Source organism: Budorcas taxicolor, chromosome 13 (assembly GCF_023091745.1).
Source record: "Budorcas taxicolor isolate Tak-1 chromosome 13, Takin1.1, whole genome shotgun sequence".
NCBI lineage: Eukaryota > Metazoa > Chordata > Mammalia > Artiodactyla > Bovidae > Budorcas > Budorcas taxicolor.
In genome coordinates, this window is record NC_068922.1 from 11604379 (window position 1) to 11622274 (window position 17896).

The 17896-nt window shown below is 44.8% G+C and overlaps 1 protein-coding gene across 2 annotated transcripts in view; it reads right to left on the reverse strand.

The window, feature by feature from the left end:
- Positions 1 to 2125: 2125 nt before the first annotated feature.
- Positions 2126 to 17896, reverse strand: part of PRKCQ (protein kinase C theta) — a 154550-nt gene continuing 138779 nt past the window's right edge. For both annotated transcript variants that reach the window (XM_052650657.1, XM_052650656.1), the window contains exons 16-18: positions 15019 to 15207; positions 6141 to 6269; positions 2126 to 3340 (exon numbers count right to left, since the gene is read on the reverse strand). In XM_052650657.1, the coding sequence (XP_052506617.1) occupies positions 3185 to 3340; positions 6141 to 6269; positions 15019 to 15207 (474 nt within the window). In that variant the 3' untranslated portion in view covers positions 2126 to 3184. The remainder of the gene's footprint in view (positions 3341 to 6140; positions 6270 to 15018; positions 15208 to 17896) is intronic.

Here is a 17896-nt window from a genome sequence, read left to right on the forward strand (position 1 = left end):
CCTTACTCAACTTGCCTGACAGCTCCTTTTGAGCCTGAATATACAAAGGAAATGTGGGAAGTGAGACTGTAAACCTCAGGGGTTTACAGTCTAGAAACAGGCAAAGCAGATGCTTTTAGAGCTTGATGGAAAATGGTGAGTGTGTTGGAGACGTGGAGAGAAATCCAGTGAAATGGAAGCTTAAAGGGGCAAGAGATACACCAGCTTGGGTTGGCGGCCAGCAAGGAAAAGGAGGCTCCTCATAGCAGACCTGAGCGACAGGACATGAACTTGTGGGATGGGGACAATCTGGGCAGAAAAACTAGCCTCAGGGAGGCCCAGAGGCAGGAAGCAATGGGGATTCACAGGCAGTGCTAAGAACCATCTGGAGTGATGGGAGTACAGATGAGTGGAGGGCAGAGGCAAGAGGGGATGGTAGAGACGGTGTCTGGGGACAGGATAGGGCGCCTTGAATGGGGTTTAACCAGGGAAGCCTGCACAACATTATGAATATAAGGGCATGGTATAAAAACCTTGATTTCTGAAGACAGTACTTTTATATTTCATAAATAGTAAAAATTATTTTTTTCATGAACAGTAAAAAATTATTTTAAGCTATTTGAGATGCAGTAGAGGCAGAAAGAGGCCTTTCTGGAGCTTCCTTTAACTAACTAAACGCAGACACTTCAGAGAAGTGAGAACCACCATAGATTCCATCTTTGGTGTGTGTCTGATCCCAGGAGTGAGACAGAGAGTAAACCCACCTCCGCAAACTCTCATCTCCTGAAACCTATTTGCTCTTTCCATTGGAGACTTTTCCTTTTCCTCCCTGTCCTCTGGCAAGTTAGCTATTTAAGCCCCAAATCATAACCACCGTTTTGAGTGCCTCATCACGGAGCTCTCCCACATGTACACACGTTATACGCGTAGATAAAAGTACGCTTCTCTTGCTCATTGGGCTTTTGTCAACTTAATTCACAGGCCCTTGGGCACAGAACATAAGAGGGTAAAGGAAAAGTTATTCCCACCCTACAGTTTATATATTGTACATGTGAATTAAAATGTCGACAGACTTAAGACAGGAACACTGATTCACAGACTATTAAATAATCCAGGCACGATTAGCAGGGTAGAGAGGAGAGATACGTATGTATTTGGAGAGACTGCAGAGGCAGATTCAAAGGGATTTTGTAGAAGGGAGAGAGGGAGGGAGGTTAGAAAGGGAGAGCACATAGTTGACAAGAACTCTGTGGCTCTGAGCCTGGATGACCAGGTCCATGATGGTGCTGTTATTAGAATTAGGAAGCAAGAGATAGAAAGATCTTAAGAAAACAGGACATGTTAATGGAACCTGCGTGAAGCCTGGCAGAGAGCCTAAACTGGAGATGAGGATTGAGATGATTGCATTGAGGATCCTTAAAGGCATGGGATAAGAGAAAACTACGTTAAACAAAAATGCGGGGAGGGGCCTCAGAGGTGATTTGGGGAAGAAGGAGGGAGTGACGCCAGCTAGAGGTGGGGAGTTCATCAAAGGTGGAGGTGATGAAAGAGGAAAGGTCAGAACATCCATGGGGCTGGAGATTAAACAGTTCGTATTAAACTTTGTATCAAAAGTTGCAGAGAGGTAGATAAGGACTGAGCACATTCCATAAGAACAGGAAAGAAGGCTGTCATTGGAGGAAGCAGTGTCAGGAGAGAGGTTAGGAGGCAGAGCTGAATTCGGGTGTTGGAGATCATTCCTTCAAAGAATCTTGTTGGAGGGAAGAGCATCCCAGGTGCTGAGAACAGGAAGTGCAAAGGCCCTGAGACAGAACTACGTCCAGCGTGACGGGGAGACCACTGTGACTGAAGTCGCTGGAGCAAAGTTGAGAGTGGAAAACTCAAGACCTGATCCCACAGGTCCGTGGAAGACTGTGTAGGGAATTTGGAATAAAGTATGTTGGAAAGTGAGTGGAAAAAGAAATCATGTAGGAAAGAGAAAGAGAAATATAATACCAATAACTTCAGGGTTATCTGAGCCTCTCTTCTGGTTGAGGATTTTGAATGATTCTCAAAATTTAAAACCACCTCAATGATAGCTAAACAGATGATAACCCAAACAGAACCAAGTTGGGGGTGAGGGGGATGAGTAGGGAATTAAACTATGAAGAGGCATCTTTCTTTTATTCCATTTTTATGTATCCATCTCTTTGTCATGAAGCCATAACATTTTATCAAAATATACAAACAACACAGATACTTTAAACAGGTATAGCTAGAATTCTTATTAAATAAGATCACTGTGAATAGCATGCATGGGTGTTTATCCTGAAAGATGTCTCTCTCAAGAGACTTACGAGTCATCAAAACATCAGTAACTGTATCATAAAGGAATGGGATTTCTTTTCCCTAGAAGAGTTACACATTTCATTTTTTTCTCCTGTTCTAATGTGAGGATGATAATGAGAAACGGCCACTGATACTGAAATCAGCTGAGAATGGATGGGTGGGAAAGTTTTATTGGCAGGAGTAAAATGATTCTATGACTAAATCTTCATTGGATTCTAATTTCTATGTTGACAAGGTAACAAGAGTAGGGGTCGAGTCAACCTTTCATATCAATGACACCAACACTCTCCACCTTCCTTTCTCCCATGAATTTCCTCGCTAATCAGAACGAATGGATTTGTAAATCTCAACTTATAAGCTATGTTTATTATGAAGAGTTCCTGTAAGACCCTATTCAGGGCTTCCTCCACCCCTTCCCCCTTACACTTGCACAGGTGTGAACAGAATGAAATGGGTTAGTGGTGACTTGTCTGTGGCTGAATGGAATCCAGTGCTACGCCAGGCCATGTGCTGTCTTCAGTCTTGAGAGGTTCAGATTATGCTCCTTGAGTCAACACGTAGGTCATGGACCAGTAGCTGGTGCCCAGGTGAAGAGTCATAACTCAGAGCAGAGTTCAGTTTTCAGATCTTTCACAGCATGGAGATCCATCTTCAAGTAAATAGCTACAGTGAGTAAGAAACTAACTTCAAGACTGGCCACAGTCATCAGTGAAGCAGAGCTAGTTTCTGCTACAGACAAAGCTGCTGAGGAGCTCCCAGGGGCTCAGCCTCTATGGTTGAGTGTTTCTTTTCTTTTCCAAGTTGAAAAGGAACCCAAGGAGTGTCTGCTTGAACCAGTTCACAGAGGGAAGAGGGCAAATCCTCCAGAGAGGCGAGGTCAGGATATCAGCTTCTCCATCCCTGGGTTCATGAAGGAAAAGTTCCGGAACATGTTCTGGTCCATGCTGTTGATCAGCGCCCTGTCTGCGAATGACAGCCGGGGCTTCTCATTCAGGAACTCCTTGTCGAAATTGCTGCAGTCGTATGGCGATTTCTGGATCAGAGTTTAAGTGGTGGGGAGAAAAAGAGAAGATCAGCCACTGAACTCATTATCTTTGTTTTCACCATCAAGGCTATAATCTGCATGTGAAAAAGCTGGCATCTGCAAATAAACTAACACTTACAGCTGATCATATGGGACTTCTATTGACCATCTCTCAGACCCCGGATTATCAGTGTTATCAACAGTATAATAAATACATACAGAGGGATTCTATGACTTGCACATTCAAATAAGTTTACGTGAGGCGGGATTGGCAACCTTCGGGAAAATGGTCAGCCCCAGTCTGACCTCTGATTTTTTAATCTACAGGTGACCCTGGGTGGAGAAGTAGTGGGAGGTAGGGGTTGGGTTGGGAGGGGAGGAGGGGAGGAGTTTTGCAGATTATACATTCCTGTTCTGTCAACATCCTTCCCTACTGTTCATTCCCCTTACCCACAGTCATCTTATTTTTTTTAAGTCATTTAATTTTTTATTAAAACATTGTATTGCTGTATAACTGATTTACAATGTGTTAGTTTCAAGTGTATAGCAAAGTGAATCAGTTTTATATATATATATATATATATATATATAAAAATACATAAAATACTACTCTTTTTTTAGATTCTTCGTAAGGACCTACCGTATAGCACAGGGAACTCTACTCTTTAATGGCCTGAATGGGAAAAGAATCCCATGCTAATTTTATTATTAAACCTCTTGGGCTGTCTTCCACAGACAAGACAGATTAAGGTGACCTCCCTTCACGCCACCCGATCTACTGGTGCCCATGACCAAAAACAGACCTGTTCACAAATACGGCTCAGTATGGTGTGCGCTTCCACTTTCTAAGATTAACAGCAACCATTACGCAATCTCACCCTTATACGAGCATGACTTAGAGTCAGCCCTTCCACTCTTAAGGGGCCCCCAGAGCTGCTGAGGTCAACGGTTCTTTGGCCTTTGCCCACAAACAGCTGCTTAGACTGCAGGTCATGGAAATGCCTTCCTGTGGGAAGCATCTGGAATCATCCCACAAGGAAAGAGCAGATCAAAGGTCCAATTTTTTTGTGCAGAGAACATCAAGTCCATCATAGTCTCTCATGGAAGTCGAGACAAACGACACTGCCCTGATGAGCTGGAACAAGGCAGAAATGACTCTCTAAATTATTAACCTGTGTATTAGAAATGGTGCTGTTACAAATACGAAGAGTGCCCGGGGCCAGCCCTGTAGGACCCTCGGAAAATGCTGAGAATAACTAACTCTTCCTGGCTCGGGGACACACTGCCCTGACTGGCCATCCACCACCACAAGTAACGACAGAAGACGTTTTCTAGAGTGAATGCAGTCTTTGAAATCCACAAGCCTGTGCCACCTGGTGCAAAGAGGGCTCATATTCGCCCAGGTCACTGCTATCTTATTCTCAGAATCACCAGGAATGAGGGTAGAGCTGGCAAATGCACCACTTTGCTTTACTCTTAAAAAAAAAAATTGTGATAAATATGTCTATCCTAATCTCCCAGTCTACCCCACTCTCCCCACCCCCTTGGAATCTATATGTTTGCTCTCTACAAATACATGGGTCTGTGTTTCTGCTTGCAAATAGGTTCATCTGTATACTGTTGTAAATTCCACATATTTGTGTTAATATACGACGTTTGTTTTTCTGGCTTCACTCTGTATGATATAGTCTCTAGTTCCATCCATGTCTCTGCAAATGACACAATTTTGCTCCTTTTTATGGCTGAGTAACATTCCATTGTGTATACGTACTACTGGGGAGTTTGTGTTTAACAGGGACAGGGTTTCAGTTGAGGAAGGTGCAAAACTCAGGAGGCTGGATGATGGTGAGGGTTGTACAACCTTGTGAATGTCCTTAGTGCCACTGAACAGTGAAATGTGGTTAAAATAGTATGTTTTTATATTATGTGACTTTTACCATGATAAAAAAATTAAAGATTGTGGTAAAATGTACATAACATGAAAGTGACCATCCTGCTGCTGCTGCTGCTGCTAAGTCACTTCAGTTGTGTCCGACTCTGTGCGACCCCATAGATGGCAGCCCACCAGGCTCCCCCGTCCCTGGGCTTCTCCAGGCAAGAACCCTGGAGTGGGCTGCCATTTCCTTCTCCGATGCATGAAAGTGCAAAGTGAAAGTGAAGTTGCTCAGTCGTAATTGTTCACGTGCATTCGTATGTTCCGTCACATACCATCTACCTTCAGAACATATTTTATCTCAACTTTGCCTCATTTACAGTGCCCAGAAAGTTCTGCCCTTGCTCAGGGAGGTTGGTGACTCTTGCCAGTGGGAATTTAGAGACCTGTCTTTTTCTAAGCACCACCTTACTTCTTACATGAAAAAAACATCTACCAATTACCATTAGGGTCTGTAGTTACATGACCAGATGACACGTGTCAGGGAAAATTTCACAAATATCACAGAACACATGGCTCCAAAATTCCTGTTAAAGGAGGCAGGGTTTATGCTCAGGTTTGGGTCACACAGACTTGACCCTGAAAGCCTGAATGCATCCGTGCAAAGCTCCACATTGCATCTCAGGGTTACCTGTCCACACACATATTCGGTCTAAGGCCTGTATACTCAGTGATCCATTCTTCACGCAGCTACATTTGCGGACACAGTAAATGAGTTACATCCCCCTCCCCAGCCCCATAGCCTGATTATGGTTAAAGAAGATTTTCTTCCAAGAACAGCACCCCAGAGGGTGGGTAGGGAGTCAGGGTCCAGGCAGCCTGGGTGTGACGTGAGGATGGTGCTGGCAGGATCTCAGGGTCCTGGGGGCCCCTTACCACTTTAGGTCTGAATGGCGGGTCGATCTCCTTCCTTTCCAACTCTTCCCAGTTGATCTCCCGAAACAAGGGGTGCTGACGGATGTCTCCCCTCACCCCCAGCCGCTTCTCAGGCTCTCTTACAAAGAGCTGAAAGGGAGCAGAAAGGGAGCAGTTACTTCTCATGGGATGAACCAGGCTCCTCAGATGCAAGGAGCCTGGACCGCAAGGCTTGACTCCACTAGGAGAGGGGTTTGGCTCTTGCCACCTGATTTCAGAGCCTTCTTTTTCTACAACTGTCTTAAACTATCGACTCAAGTCAAACTAGTGGCAACAGGTCTACTGAATATTCCAGAGTCTGAGCTTTGCTCTAGAAATGCTATTTTTTTAATTATCTAGACCTCGATAGAAATCAGCTTTGCCCTGTGTTATTCATGAGGCTGCCAGCAAGTCACAGAGGCTCTGAGCCAGGTTCCTCATCAGTAAGGTGAGTGAATCCTCCTTACAGGTCTGTTCTGTGGGTTACAACAACACACACACACACGCAGGTGTGTGCTAATTCCTGGTCTGCAAAACACACCAGCAGAGGGTAACTGACCAGGGTGTTTGTTTGTTGTTTGGTTGACTGCCATCAACCAAGTTTGGTTTCTTACAAAGCTGCTTTCTTAGGGTCACACTCATGCTCTGAGGAAAAGCTTAGCCTCATGTTGTTATAATTAAATGCTTCAGGGAATCAGGTTAGAAGTATAACAGCTGCCTGAGGCCAAGTGTGCACACACTAGTTTTCTGTTCATTCCCCCAGTAACACGGGGCGTTTGTTCCAAGAGAATCATGAGAAAGAGTTTTCTGAGCCTAGCAGATATACCTGTGAAAGGTAAAAAAGAAATTAGAAGATAAAAGGAATAACGAGAAGGTAATGTGATCTCCAGCTTCAGGACTCCAAATCCTTTCTAGTTTTGCACAGATGAGTAAATTATCATCTCTGCCCTGCAGCTGATCCTCCCCACCCTGGTCCTGAAGATGCCCGTTGACCTTGTTGGCAGTCATCGTCTCCGCCACAGGGGAGGCTGCACCAGAGGAGTAAATGCTTACAGAGAAAGGTTTGATTTCGTCCATAAAAGCTGTCACAAGTGTGGTTTACATTTGTAGGAGAAAGCACATCTCTTACATAAACGGCCAGGATGCAGCTGGAGTTTGTTTAAACGTATTCGACTGTCTGGGCAAGAAAGCAGTGCTGGGACGCTGCGGATGGCCCCCTCCCCTCGACCCCCAGGCTTCGCATCTGCCACTGGAATCTCCCCTCCAACCTCAGTCCCTCCTCAGACAGCTCTTTCTACTAAAGGGAGAGGCGTTTCTGTCTGGGATCAATAGTGTTTCATCGTTTTCCAAACAGACAGGACATCCTGGACGAATAAATGAGGAAGAAAGGGGCGTGTCTCTGACCACCATCAACTGGACAGCTGTGTTCCCGCTGTAATTCTTTAAACCTTAAAGAAGACATTCCCCACAAGTTTTAAAGTTTACTTTTCATTTAGTTATTACGAAACATTGGCTGTATTCCCCATGCTGAATAATACATCCTTCTAGCCCATCTTGCACCTAAGAGTTTGTGCCTCCCCTCCCAACCCTGTGTTACCCCACCCTCCTCCCCGCTGGTAACCACCAGCTCTCTGTGTCGGTGGGCCTGCTGCTTTTTCGCTATATTCACTAGTTTGCTGTACTTTTAAGATTCCACATGTAAGTGATATAGTATTTACCTTTCTGTGAAAGTGTTAGTCGCTCAGACCTGTCCAACTCTTTGTGACAAGGTCTGACTTATTTTCGCTTAGCATAACGCCCTCTAAGTCCATTCATGTTGTTGCAAATGACAAAATTTCTTTCTTCCGTATGGCTAAACAGTATTATATTGGATGTGTGTGTGTGTATGTATTACATTGTGTGTGTATATATATATGTGCATATATATACATACATATGTATATAAAACATCTTTATTCATTTGTCATTGATGAAGTCTCAGGTGTTGCTTCCACATCTTTGCTATTATAAATATTTTTAGTTTTTTGAGGAACCTCCATGCTGTTTTCCATAATGGCTGCACCAATTTACATTCTCACCAACAGTGCAGGAGAGCTTCCTCTTCTCTGCTTCCTCACCAACATTTTTTATTTGTTGTCTTTTTGCAGTAGACGTTCTGACAGATATGAGGTGACATCTCATGGTTTTGATTTGTGTTTCCTTGATGATTAATGATGTTGAACATCTTTTCCTGTGCCTCTTGACCATCCTTATTTCTTCTTTGGAAAAGGTCTTCTGCCCATTTTAATTTTGTTATTTTTTATTTTTTTCATTTCTTTTTTTAATATAAATTTATTTTAACTGGAGGCTAATTAATTACAATATTGTGTTTGATTTGCCGAACATGAATCTGCCACGGGTATACACGTGTTCCCCATCCTGAAGCCCCTCCCACCTCCCTCCCTGGACCATCCCTCTGGGTCATCCCAGTGCACCTGCCTCATGCGTCAAACCTGGACTGGCGATTCATTTCACATATGATGTTATACATGTTTCAATGCCTTTCTCCCAAATCATCCCACCCTCGCCCTCTCCCACAGAGTCCAGAAGACTGTTCTATACATCTGTGTCTCTTTTGCCATCTCACGTACAGCGTTATCATTACCATCTTTCTAAATTCCATATACATGCGTTAGTATACTGTATTGGAGTTTTTCTTTCTGGCTTACTTCACTCTGTATCATAGGCTCCAGTTTCGATCCACCTCATTAGAACTGGTTCAAATGTATTCTTTTTAATGGCTGAGTAATATGGTACGGGCACAAAGACAGGAATACAGATCAATGGAACAAAATAGAAAGCCCTGAGATAAATTCTGCCCATTTTTAAATTGGGTTGTTTTTCTTTTGATGTTGAATTGTGTGAGTTGTTTACGTATGCTGGCTATTAACCCCTCGTTGATCATACCGTCTGCAAACGTTCCCTCTCCCTCGTAGTCTGTCTTTTGGTTTTGTCAGTGGTCCCCTTTCCCAGCTGTAACTCTCGCTGGGGCACAGCCTCTCTTGACATGCATTTGTTCCGTGCACTACATGCATCTACGCCCTTGCCGGACTAGAGGGTGGAGCCCGGTGCAGACACCACTGCCATTACAGAGGCCAGTGAATACTCTGCCCACCTTTTTCAGAGGATCCATTACTTCTGGGTCTCACAACATTAGATGTAACTCCCTAGAGGGAGTTTCTCTCAAAATGATTCATTAGTATACCTTTGATTTTTACAGAAAAGGGAGCTCAAGGATGTGAGGGCTGTTGGATTAAAATCATAGAGCAAAAGAGATGCAGAGATGAAACTAGAGGCCAGTCTTACAATCAGCACATCGCAAAATGGAAACCAATTTTTATCAGCCCAGCTCCTAGAACCTGGGAGATCTTCCCACGGAGCAAGGACATGGACTACTTGCTCACATGAGAAAGAATGAGCCCAGATTCCTCCACGTGGATTTAAAACCTCTTTCAACAACTGGTTCTTTTTCTTTCCCTTCTTTATCCTTAATTGTCTTTGTTTCTGCTCTATTCAATAAGAAAATTCACTTTCTACATTCACAGTAAATCTTTCCCCTGCCACTGAAACTCTGCAGGTGACTTTTTTTTAAAGTGGAGAAGGGTATTTGCTAGAATTTAGCTTTAGATTTAGTTTTGTTTTTAAACTTTTTATTTTGAAATAATTATAGGGCCTCAGTCTGCTGTAACAAAACGCCCCAGACTGGGAGGCTTAAACAGCAGACGTTTGTTTCTTGTGATTCTGAGGGTGGGAAGTCCAGGAGGTGCTGACATGGTCAGTTTCCGGTAAGACCTCTCGTCCTGGCCTGGAGGCGGCCGTCTTCTTGCCACGGGCTCACGTGGCCTTTTCTTGGCGCACGTTTGGAGGGAGCGATCTCTTTTCTCTCCCTCTTTTTGTAAGGACACTAATCCCACCTTGAGGACCCCACGCTCATGACCCCATCTAAACCTAACTGCCCCTCAAAGGCCTCACGACCTATAACGTCACTTTGCGAGTTCGAGGGCTGAAACATGTGAGGCTCTGGGAGCACGCAAACATTCAGATCATACACGTAGATTCACAGGAAGTTGCAGAGAGTAGAGGCGGTTCCTGCGCGCCTTTGCCTGGTCTCCCCGAGCGCTTCCATCGTAACACGACGACAGTGCAGGAGGCCGACACGCGCACAACGCGTGCGCCTGGTCCTGCGCGCTGCATCACACGCGGAGGTCTGGGCGGCCATGAAGACACACGGGATACAGGACTGCCGCACCACCACAAAGATCTCCCGTGGGGCTCCCCTGGATGGTCACTCCCCTGCCGCCACGATCCCTAACACCCGGGAGCCACTAATCCGGTTTACAACTCACAGTGTTGTCCTTTCAAGAACGTTACAGACGTGGGCTCATACAGTACGTGACCTACAGAGACTGACTTTTTCTTCTTTTCACTTTAATGTCCTTTGCTTATTTGGTAACTCAATAGTTCTGTCCTTTTAATTGCTGAGTAATTAAAAGATGGAAACTTGACGTTAGTAAGTAAAAGGCCCATGCCCTTGCTCTAGATAGTTCTCCCAGGTTCTAGGAGCTAAGCTGATAAAATTAGTTTCCATCTTGCACTTTTCACCGCATCTTTCCTCCTCCTCAGTCTTCCTCTCCTTGGAAACCACCCCGACCCTAGTGTCTTTCTGTGGACTTACTCCCATCATCTCCACCTGGGCTGGGTTACACCCTCACTGCGTCCTTGCCAGGGCGTCTCCTCTGCTGAGCTGGGAGGAGCTGGGTTTGGAGGCACAGGTGTTCAGCTTTATGGAAAAGGTAGCTGCAATGTCAGCTTCAGACCCCCCCAAGCCTTTTCCTCGCTTTCTTTTTCTAGTGAGTTCTGACAGTCCAGGCCTTTGGAGGGCAGCCTTCATGCTATGGATTGAACCGTGTCCCTTCAAAATCCATGTATGAATCCCTAGCCCCTAGTGTGGGTGAACTGGGAGTAAGGAGATGCTTAAGGATGAGGTCATGCGGGTGGAGCTGATCTGATAGGCGAGTTCTTATAAGAGGAGGTGTCAGAGTTGTCCGCGAGAACACAGTGCCTGCAGGCAGGAGGGTTCTCACCAGAAACCCCACCTGCCAGGCCCAGACCTTGGATTCCCAAGCCTTCAGAAATGTAAGTAAATTTCTGTTGTTTAATTTGCATAGTCTATGGTGTTTTGTTACAGCAGCTGGAACCAACTAACATACCTCAATTAACTCCTTCCAAGAGCCAGGGTGTAAAATAAATGTACCAACTGTCATAGTGCCTGAAGCTGCCATTATGGAAAAGCAAAACTGTTTACATTCAATGCTTGTAACTAATTTTTACTGTTGTCATCTTTTTTTTTAAAATTGGTTAATTTTGAAATTAGCTTTCATTTTATAGATGTGTGGTTCAGTCATTAAAAGGGAACTTGATTGGTCATTTGGGGAGTTTTCTAAGTTTACTGCCTGTTTGGATCCATCAGAAAGTGCAAGCTGAAGGTGTACCGGTTCAGATTTTTAAATACCATCAACCTTGGGCTGGGGCTCCTCTGGGGGCCCTGTCAGCACTTCAGATTCAAGACCTTGATTCCTCAGGGAGAACTCCACAGCCGCCTCTACATATGAAACATCCTAGTCAAGCTGACAGTCGGATGAGAGGCTGAAGTGTATTAGGCAGTTTAAATTTAATTCTGAGCAGTTCTTCATGAGAAAAAAGGAGACTGGTGAAAAAAAGATAGGCCGGATAATCTTCTAAGTTTGGATTTAAAACCACTGATAGCATCTGATGTTGAAAGACCCTATTCTCATCCCCTTTTCATTACAAGAATAGCAGAGCTAAAAATTATTTCCCTCAATGACTTTTTATTTTAGCTAGCTGATATGAGTTGTCTGAAGTCAAAACTCTGTTTTGTTCAAAACACCTGCATTTGCAGTTCTTCTTAGATCTGCTGGCTCTTGGTTAACACTTGTGGGTCTTTTTGATCCACCTAGTTGCTGGAACAGCTCAGTAAATGTAGGTGCTTATCAAGATATGTAATTAGCATGTTGTATAAGCATGAGTTTCTTTCTTTCTTTCTTTTTTTTTTTTTACAACTTACTACAATCACACTGTACTGGTGTTTTGCATCTTCAAAAGAGGAGAACTTAAAGTTTAAATCTGCAGTTGGCTTTCCCGTGCATCGTGTGTCTGTGCAATGGACTGATTCCCTGGGCTCTCCTGGTGCATGGTTAGTGATCTTGGAGTCTGTAGCACTGGGTTCTGGTTCTTTTTTTCTCTTAAGTAACCTCCTTTCTTACTTTTGTTTGCTTTCGGCTGTGCTGGGCCTTCATTGCAGGCTCTTCTCTGGCTGCAGTTGAGTGGGGTGCTCTCTAGCTGTGCTGCGGCGGCTTCTCTTGCTGCGGCCATGGGCTCACGGGCTCAGTAGCTGTGCTGCGTGAGCTCAGCTGCTCCGCAGTATGTGGGATCCTCCAGACCAGGACTAGAACCTGTGTCTCCTGCATTGGCAGGCGGATTCTTTACCGCTGAGCCACCAGGGAAGCCTGCCAAGGCTTAAGTCTGGTCTATCGCAGGTGAGGTCTGACTCCTACTTTGATAGTAAATTCTGGAGATCGCTGCTAAGATGATAAGAGCCTGCAGTATCAAGGGTTCCGGGTGAAAAATACATCAATGTCTCCTGTGGACACGGGTCAGGAATGTGGCAGGAGGGCTGGCCTGCGTCCATCTGGACAGCCCCTGGACTCTGCTCAGCAGGAGTCTCACCCACATGGAGTGTTGCTGGCTTAAGGTTTCATACAGAAGTTGGGTTGAGGGATGAATTCAACAGCCTGAGTCTCAAGGGCTTCATTGCAAATTGTCTCCAATTACAGGCATTTCCAAGACACCTGGTAGAATCCCATACAAAGCCTTGGCTTTATCTTTTTTTTTTTTTGGCCATGTCATGTGGCTTGTGGGATCTTAGTTCCCTGACCAGGGATTGAACCTGGGCTCTCTGCATTGTGAATGCACTGAGTCCTAACTACTGGGCCACCAGGGAACTTCCAAAGTCTTAGCTTTAAAACCCGTCAGATTCAAAGAGCCGGCAGCCCCCAGTCATACAAGAGCCGTTCTTTCTCTTCATAATCTCTCTGTCCTCTTGCTGTGTCCGGTCTGAAGCAGAAACCCAAGAGTTGGAGACGAAGGGAAAGCGCACACAGTTGGTACTCTGTGACCACACTCTCTTCTCCAGAAGTGAGCAGCTGCCAGCCGTGAACCTGGCCGGAGGAAAGGGAGCTGGAAGTCTTTGCTCTCAAGTTAGGACTGATGTAATGACTTGTATCTTGGCCAGGACAGCTTTAATTTCTCAGCAGAGACAGTGTTTTCTGACTTAGGAGTGACAAGAACTTTTTCTTTTATCTAAGAATGAGCAGAAAGCCACACATCTTATCCACATCTTCATCCAGGGTAAGGGGGAGATTCTTAATTACGTTTCAGGATCAGCGTTATAATTTGACATCTGTACACATTACAGAGCGATCACCACTGAGGTCTAATTACCACCCATCACCACAGAGTTGACTCCCCTTCATCTATTTTTGCCCAGTCCCCTAACCCTCTTCTCTTCTGGTAATCATGAATCTGTTCTTTGTATCCATGAGGTTGTTTTTATTTCATTGTGCTTGTTTTGTGTGTTTTCTCAGATTTCACATGAGTGAAAGCACATGGTACTTGTCTTTCTCTGACTGATTTATTTCACTACCTAGAACGCCCCCTAGATCCATCCATGGTGTTGTAAATGGCAATATTCCATCTTCATGGCTGAGTAATACTCCATTATACGCATCTCACACACAACATAGCTTCCCCTGTTCATCCATGGATAAACGTTTAGGTCGCTTCCGTATCTTGGCTATTGTAAACAATATTGCAGTGAACACAGGGGTGCATATATATTTCCCAATTAGCGTTTCTGTGTCATTCGAATGAATAACCAAAGTAGAAGACCATATGAGTGCGTGGCAGTTCTATTCCTAACTTTTTGATGAATCTCCATACTGTTTCCCATAGTGTACCTATCGATTTACATTCCCAACAACAGTGCATGAGGTTCCCTTTTCTCCACATCCTCATCAGTACTTATTTCTTGCCTTCTTGATAACAGCCATTCAGACAGGTACGAGATGACAGCTCATTGTAGTTTTGACTTGTGTTTTCCTGGTGAGTGATGTTAAGCGTCTTTTCATGTACATATTAGCTACCTGTATGTCTTTGAGAAACCGTTTATTCAGGTCCTCCTTTGCCCATTTAAAAATTGAGTTGTTTGTTGTTGAGTTCTTTGATTTCTTTATGTATTTTGGATATTAATCCCTTATTAGTCATATGATTTGCAAGTATCTTCTCCCATTCAAAGTTTTCATTTTGATGATTTCGTTTGCTGTGTAGAAGCTTTTTAGTTTGATGCCGTCACATATTACTTTTTTGCTTTTGTTTCCCTTGCTTATAGAGCCAGATCCCCCAAAATACTGCTAAGACTGATGTCGATGAAGTCTGTTTTCTTCTAGGAATTTTACAGTTTCAGGTGGACAGAATAGACTGTATAGGGATTGTTGCTGGAGATTTCTTTTGTAAATTATGCATGTGAGGGTCTATCTTACACTCATTTTGATAGCTCATGTTCATCCTATTGGTGCCTCAGTTAAAACAGATGGCAACCATCCCCTTTAAGGCTGGCTCAGAACAATTATTGTTTACTATGTATTGGGTTGGTCAAAAAGTTTATTCCAGTCTTTCCATAACATCTTACGATCAGAAAACCTAGTGCTAATCTTACAAAAGTCTCCTTGACTTCACTTCTTACCTTCACTAAAAGGTCCTTCGCCTCCTTCTCGAGCCATCGCGGGTAAAAGGGATTGTCCATGCGGATGGAGTGGAAAAGCTCCTCTTCATCCTGCCCGTGGAAAGGGGACTGACCTACTAGCATCTCGTAGAGGAGAACACCGAAGGACCACCAGTCCACAGAGTGGTTGTACTTCTGACCCAGGAGGATCTGTGTGACCAGGAGGCAAAGACACAGAGGATAAAAATGAGGTTGACTCAAATCTTGCATGGACTTTTCAAGACCACCCAGGATATAACTCATGAGGACAGAGCGCAGTTTTAGCAAAGATGACACTGAAAACGATGTTTTGAGAAGTTAATGATTGGGTAGAAATGAGTGGGCAGTGCCCAAACTAAGCAAATATTTTTGAGATCAACCTCTTTTTCCCCCACCTAAGCGAAACAGCGAAATTGTACCATCACCCTTCATCTGCCCATCTGAGACGGGACCATGTGGGTGACAGATTTAGCCCAGGAGAGCTGGTGTGTATCTATGCCCTTCAGTGCCTCTAAACCAAACCCATGGATTTTATGGACTTTCTGTTAAGTGCTGGGGCTTCCCTGATCACTTGTTGGGTAAAGAATCTGCCTATAACGCAGGAGACACAGGAGACACGAGTTCAGTCCTTGAGTTGGGAGGATCCCCTGGAGGAAGAAATGACAACCCACTCCAGTATTCTTACCGGGAGAATCCCATGAACAGAGGACCCTGGTGGGCTACAGTCCCAGGTTCACAAAGAGTTGAACATGAGTGAGTGACCTAGCAACCTAAGCAAATGGTCCTGAGTCTTTACATAAAGTTTTTGTAGCTAACCAAGCAGCCAAGGAGGTTGACCAAGTCCACCCCTTAAACCTAAGCAGTCATGGTTACGAAGAGTCAAATTTTGTGACTATGCTGAGACAGACTAGGACAACAAGCTGATAGATATTTGCAAAAAATAAAGATCAAGTTGCAAACAGAATTTTTCAATCTGCCACTGACTTCCAGGATAAAAATGCTATCTACTGGCCTTAATATTTGAACACCAAAGTTAATCTTAAAGTTCAAAAAATAACCTTAAGGAACAGTGTAAAAGTGGACCTAGGGAGAATGATAAAATAAAGATGAGCACACACAGCACAATCTTAGTTCGGGGGCCTTTGCCTCAAGTGGGGACTGGTTCAGGTGCAATTTCCAGGATATGCCACAAGGGGGAGCCCAGGGCAACCAGAAGCCGTTCTGAGCATCACACCCTGGTACACAACTTCATTTCTGTTGGATTAATGAAAAGAAATGTGGAAGACAGGAGACAGTTAAGGTGGGAATTCAGTCTGCCAGGGCTAGGTGATCACGAGTTTCAGTCTTAAGTTAGGAGAGAGAAGCACAATGCCAATTCAGTTATTCATGGTATGAACAGAAAAATCTGCAAACGTCTGTGATGGGTACTTGGCGTTTCCCCCTACTTTGTGTGTTACTGACAGAACGTCTGGGGTAGGTCCTCTTATCCCTGTTTAACAAAGGACAGTGACTGGACCCTGGGAGGGTCTTCACGTCTTCTTTAAGGTCTCCTGGTTAGTCAAGAGCTATGTTCTGAACCCTGGTCTTTGGGGATCTTACTATACAACGTTCGTTTTCCATTATAATGTTGTCTCCAGGATTGAAACTTTGCTCTAACTTGGTCATGCTCAAACTAGTCTATATTTTTAAAGAAACTGGTGGAGAAACACTGGCTGGAGCGGCCCCTTCTGAATCTCAGACCCTGATTCCTTCTCTTGGCCATGCTGTCTTTTGTCCTGTGTCCCCCCCATCTTTGCTCAAAATAATACAGGTAATCATAATGTTACCACTTCATGTCAGAGTCCCTCTTTCTCTCTTAGAGTAAAGGAGAGCTGCAATTCCATCTGCCTTGTGGAGCTAGTAATGTGAGGTCTGCACATGGCTCACCGGGTGATGTACACAGCAGAGGAAGTGTTCTTAGAAAACCAAGTGCCCTCCAGTGCCCCCACTCAGCATGACTCCTGCCTTCTCCAGGGAGCACCTTCTCTGTATTAAAATTCTTGACCCAGTGGCTGGTAGATGTTAGAAAGTAGGGTGTCTCCTTATTTTACTGTTTTCCTATTCTTTGTCAAAATGAGTGTAGACCTCCAATAATACGTCAGACCCTCGGTCTTATAGCAGTGACGGGACAAGGGAGGTTTTGAGAAGGCCCCAGGAGGCATGGACTGCTGGGACTGTTCCCTGGTTTGGAGGAGCACAGTCGGCTTTTTCACGCATCGTTCCTGACACTGCACTGAATGCCTTAATTTCTTGGGTTTTGGGATCTCCGCCCATATCTTTGGGGTCCCCGGGGGAGAGTGAGGGAGATGAAGGAAAAACTTCACCAAGGCCCGTGCATGGCGTGTGTGTGGAGCCCATTTGGAAAATGGGTAGGGTTCTGACGGAAAACGGGGAAGCTAGGGAGCGTTCCTGTGTAAAAGAGGCCCAGAGGTGGGGGAATCCAGCACAGGTTGAGAGATGGGCATTTGAGGTGCAGGGCTGGGTGTGCACATTCAGGGAACGGGTGACAGATGCTCTGAGTGGTGGGGGCGGAGCCTAGACATCGAGGTGGATAAACTGTGGTCCTTAACGGTGCGAAATTCAGTTTACTGGCAAATCGATTACATGTGCGCTGCGGGGCCACAGAGGAGGAAACAACCGCTTAGTGTAAGAAGCCAGGAGCATCTTCAGGGAGAGGATGACCCTGGAGGTGGGGGCTATCAGACCCAGGATCCCAAGTGCCCGGTTCAGGGCCACAGGAGAGGAGGGAAGCTGGGCTTCTCAGGACATAACGATTAAGGACCTTCGCTCGGGGTTTCGGCTTGTACCAGACGATAACGGG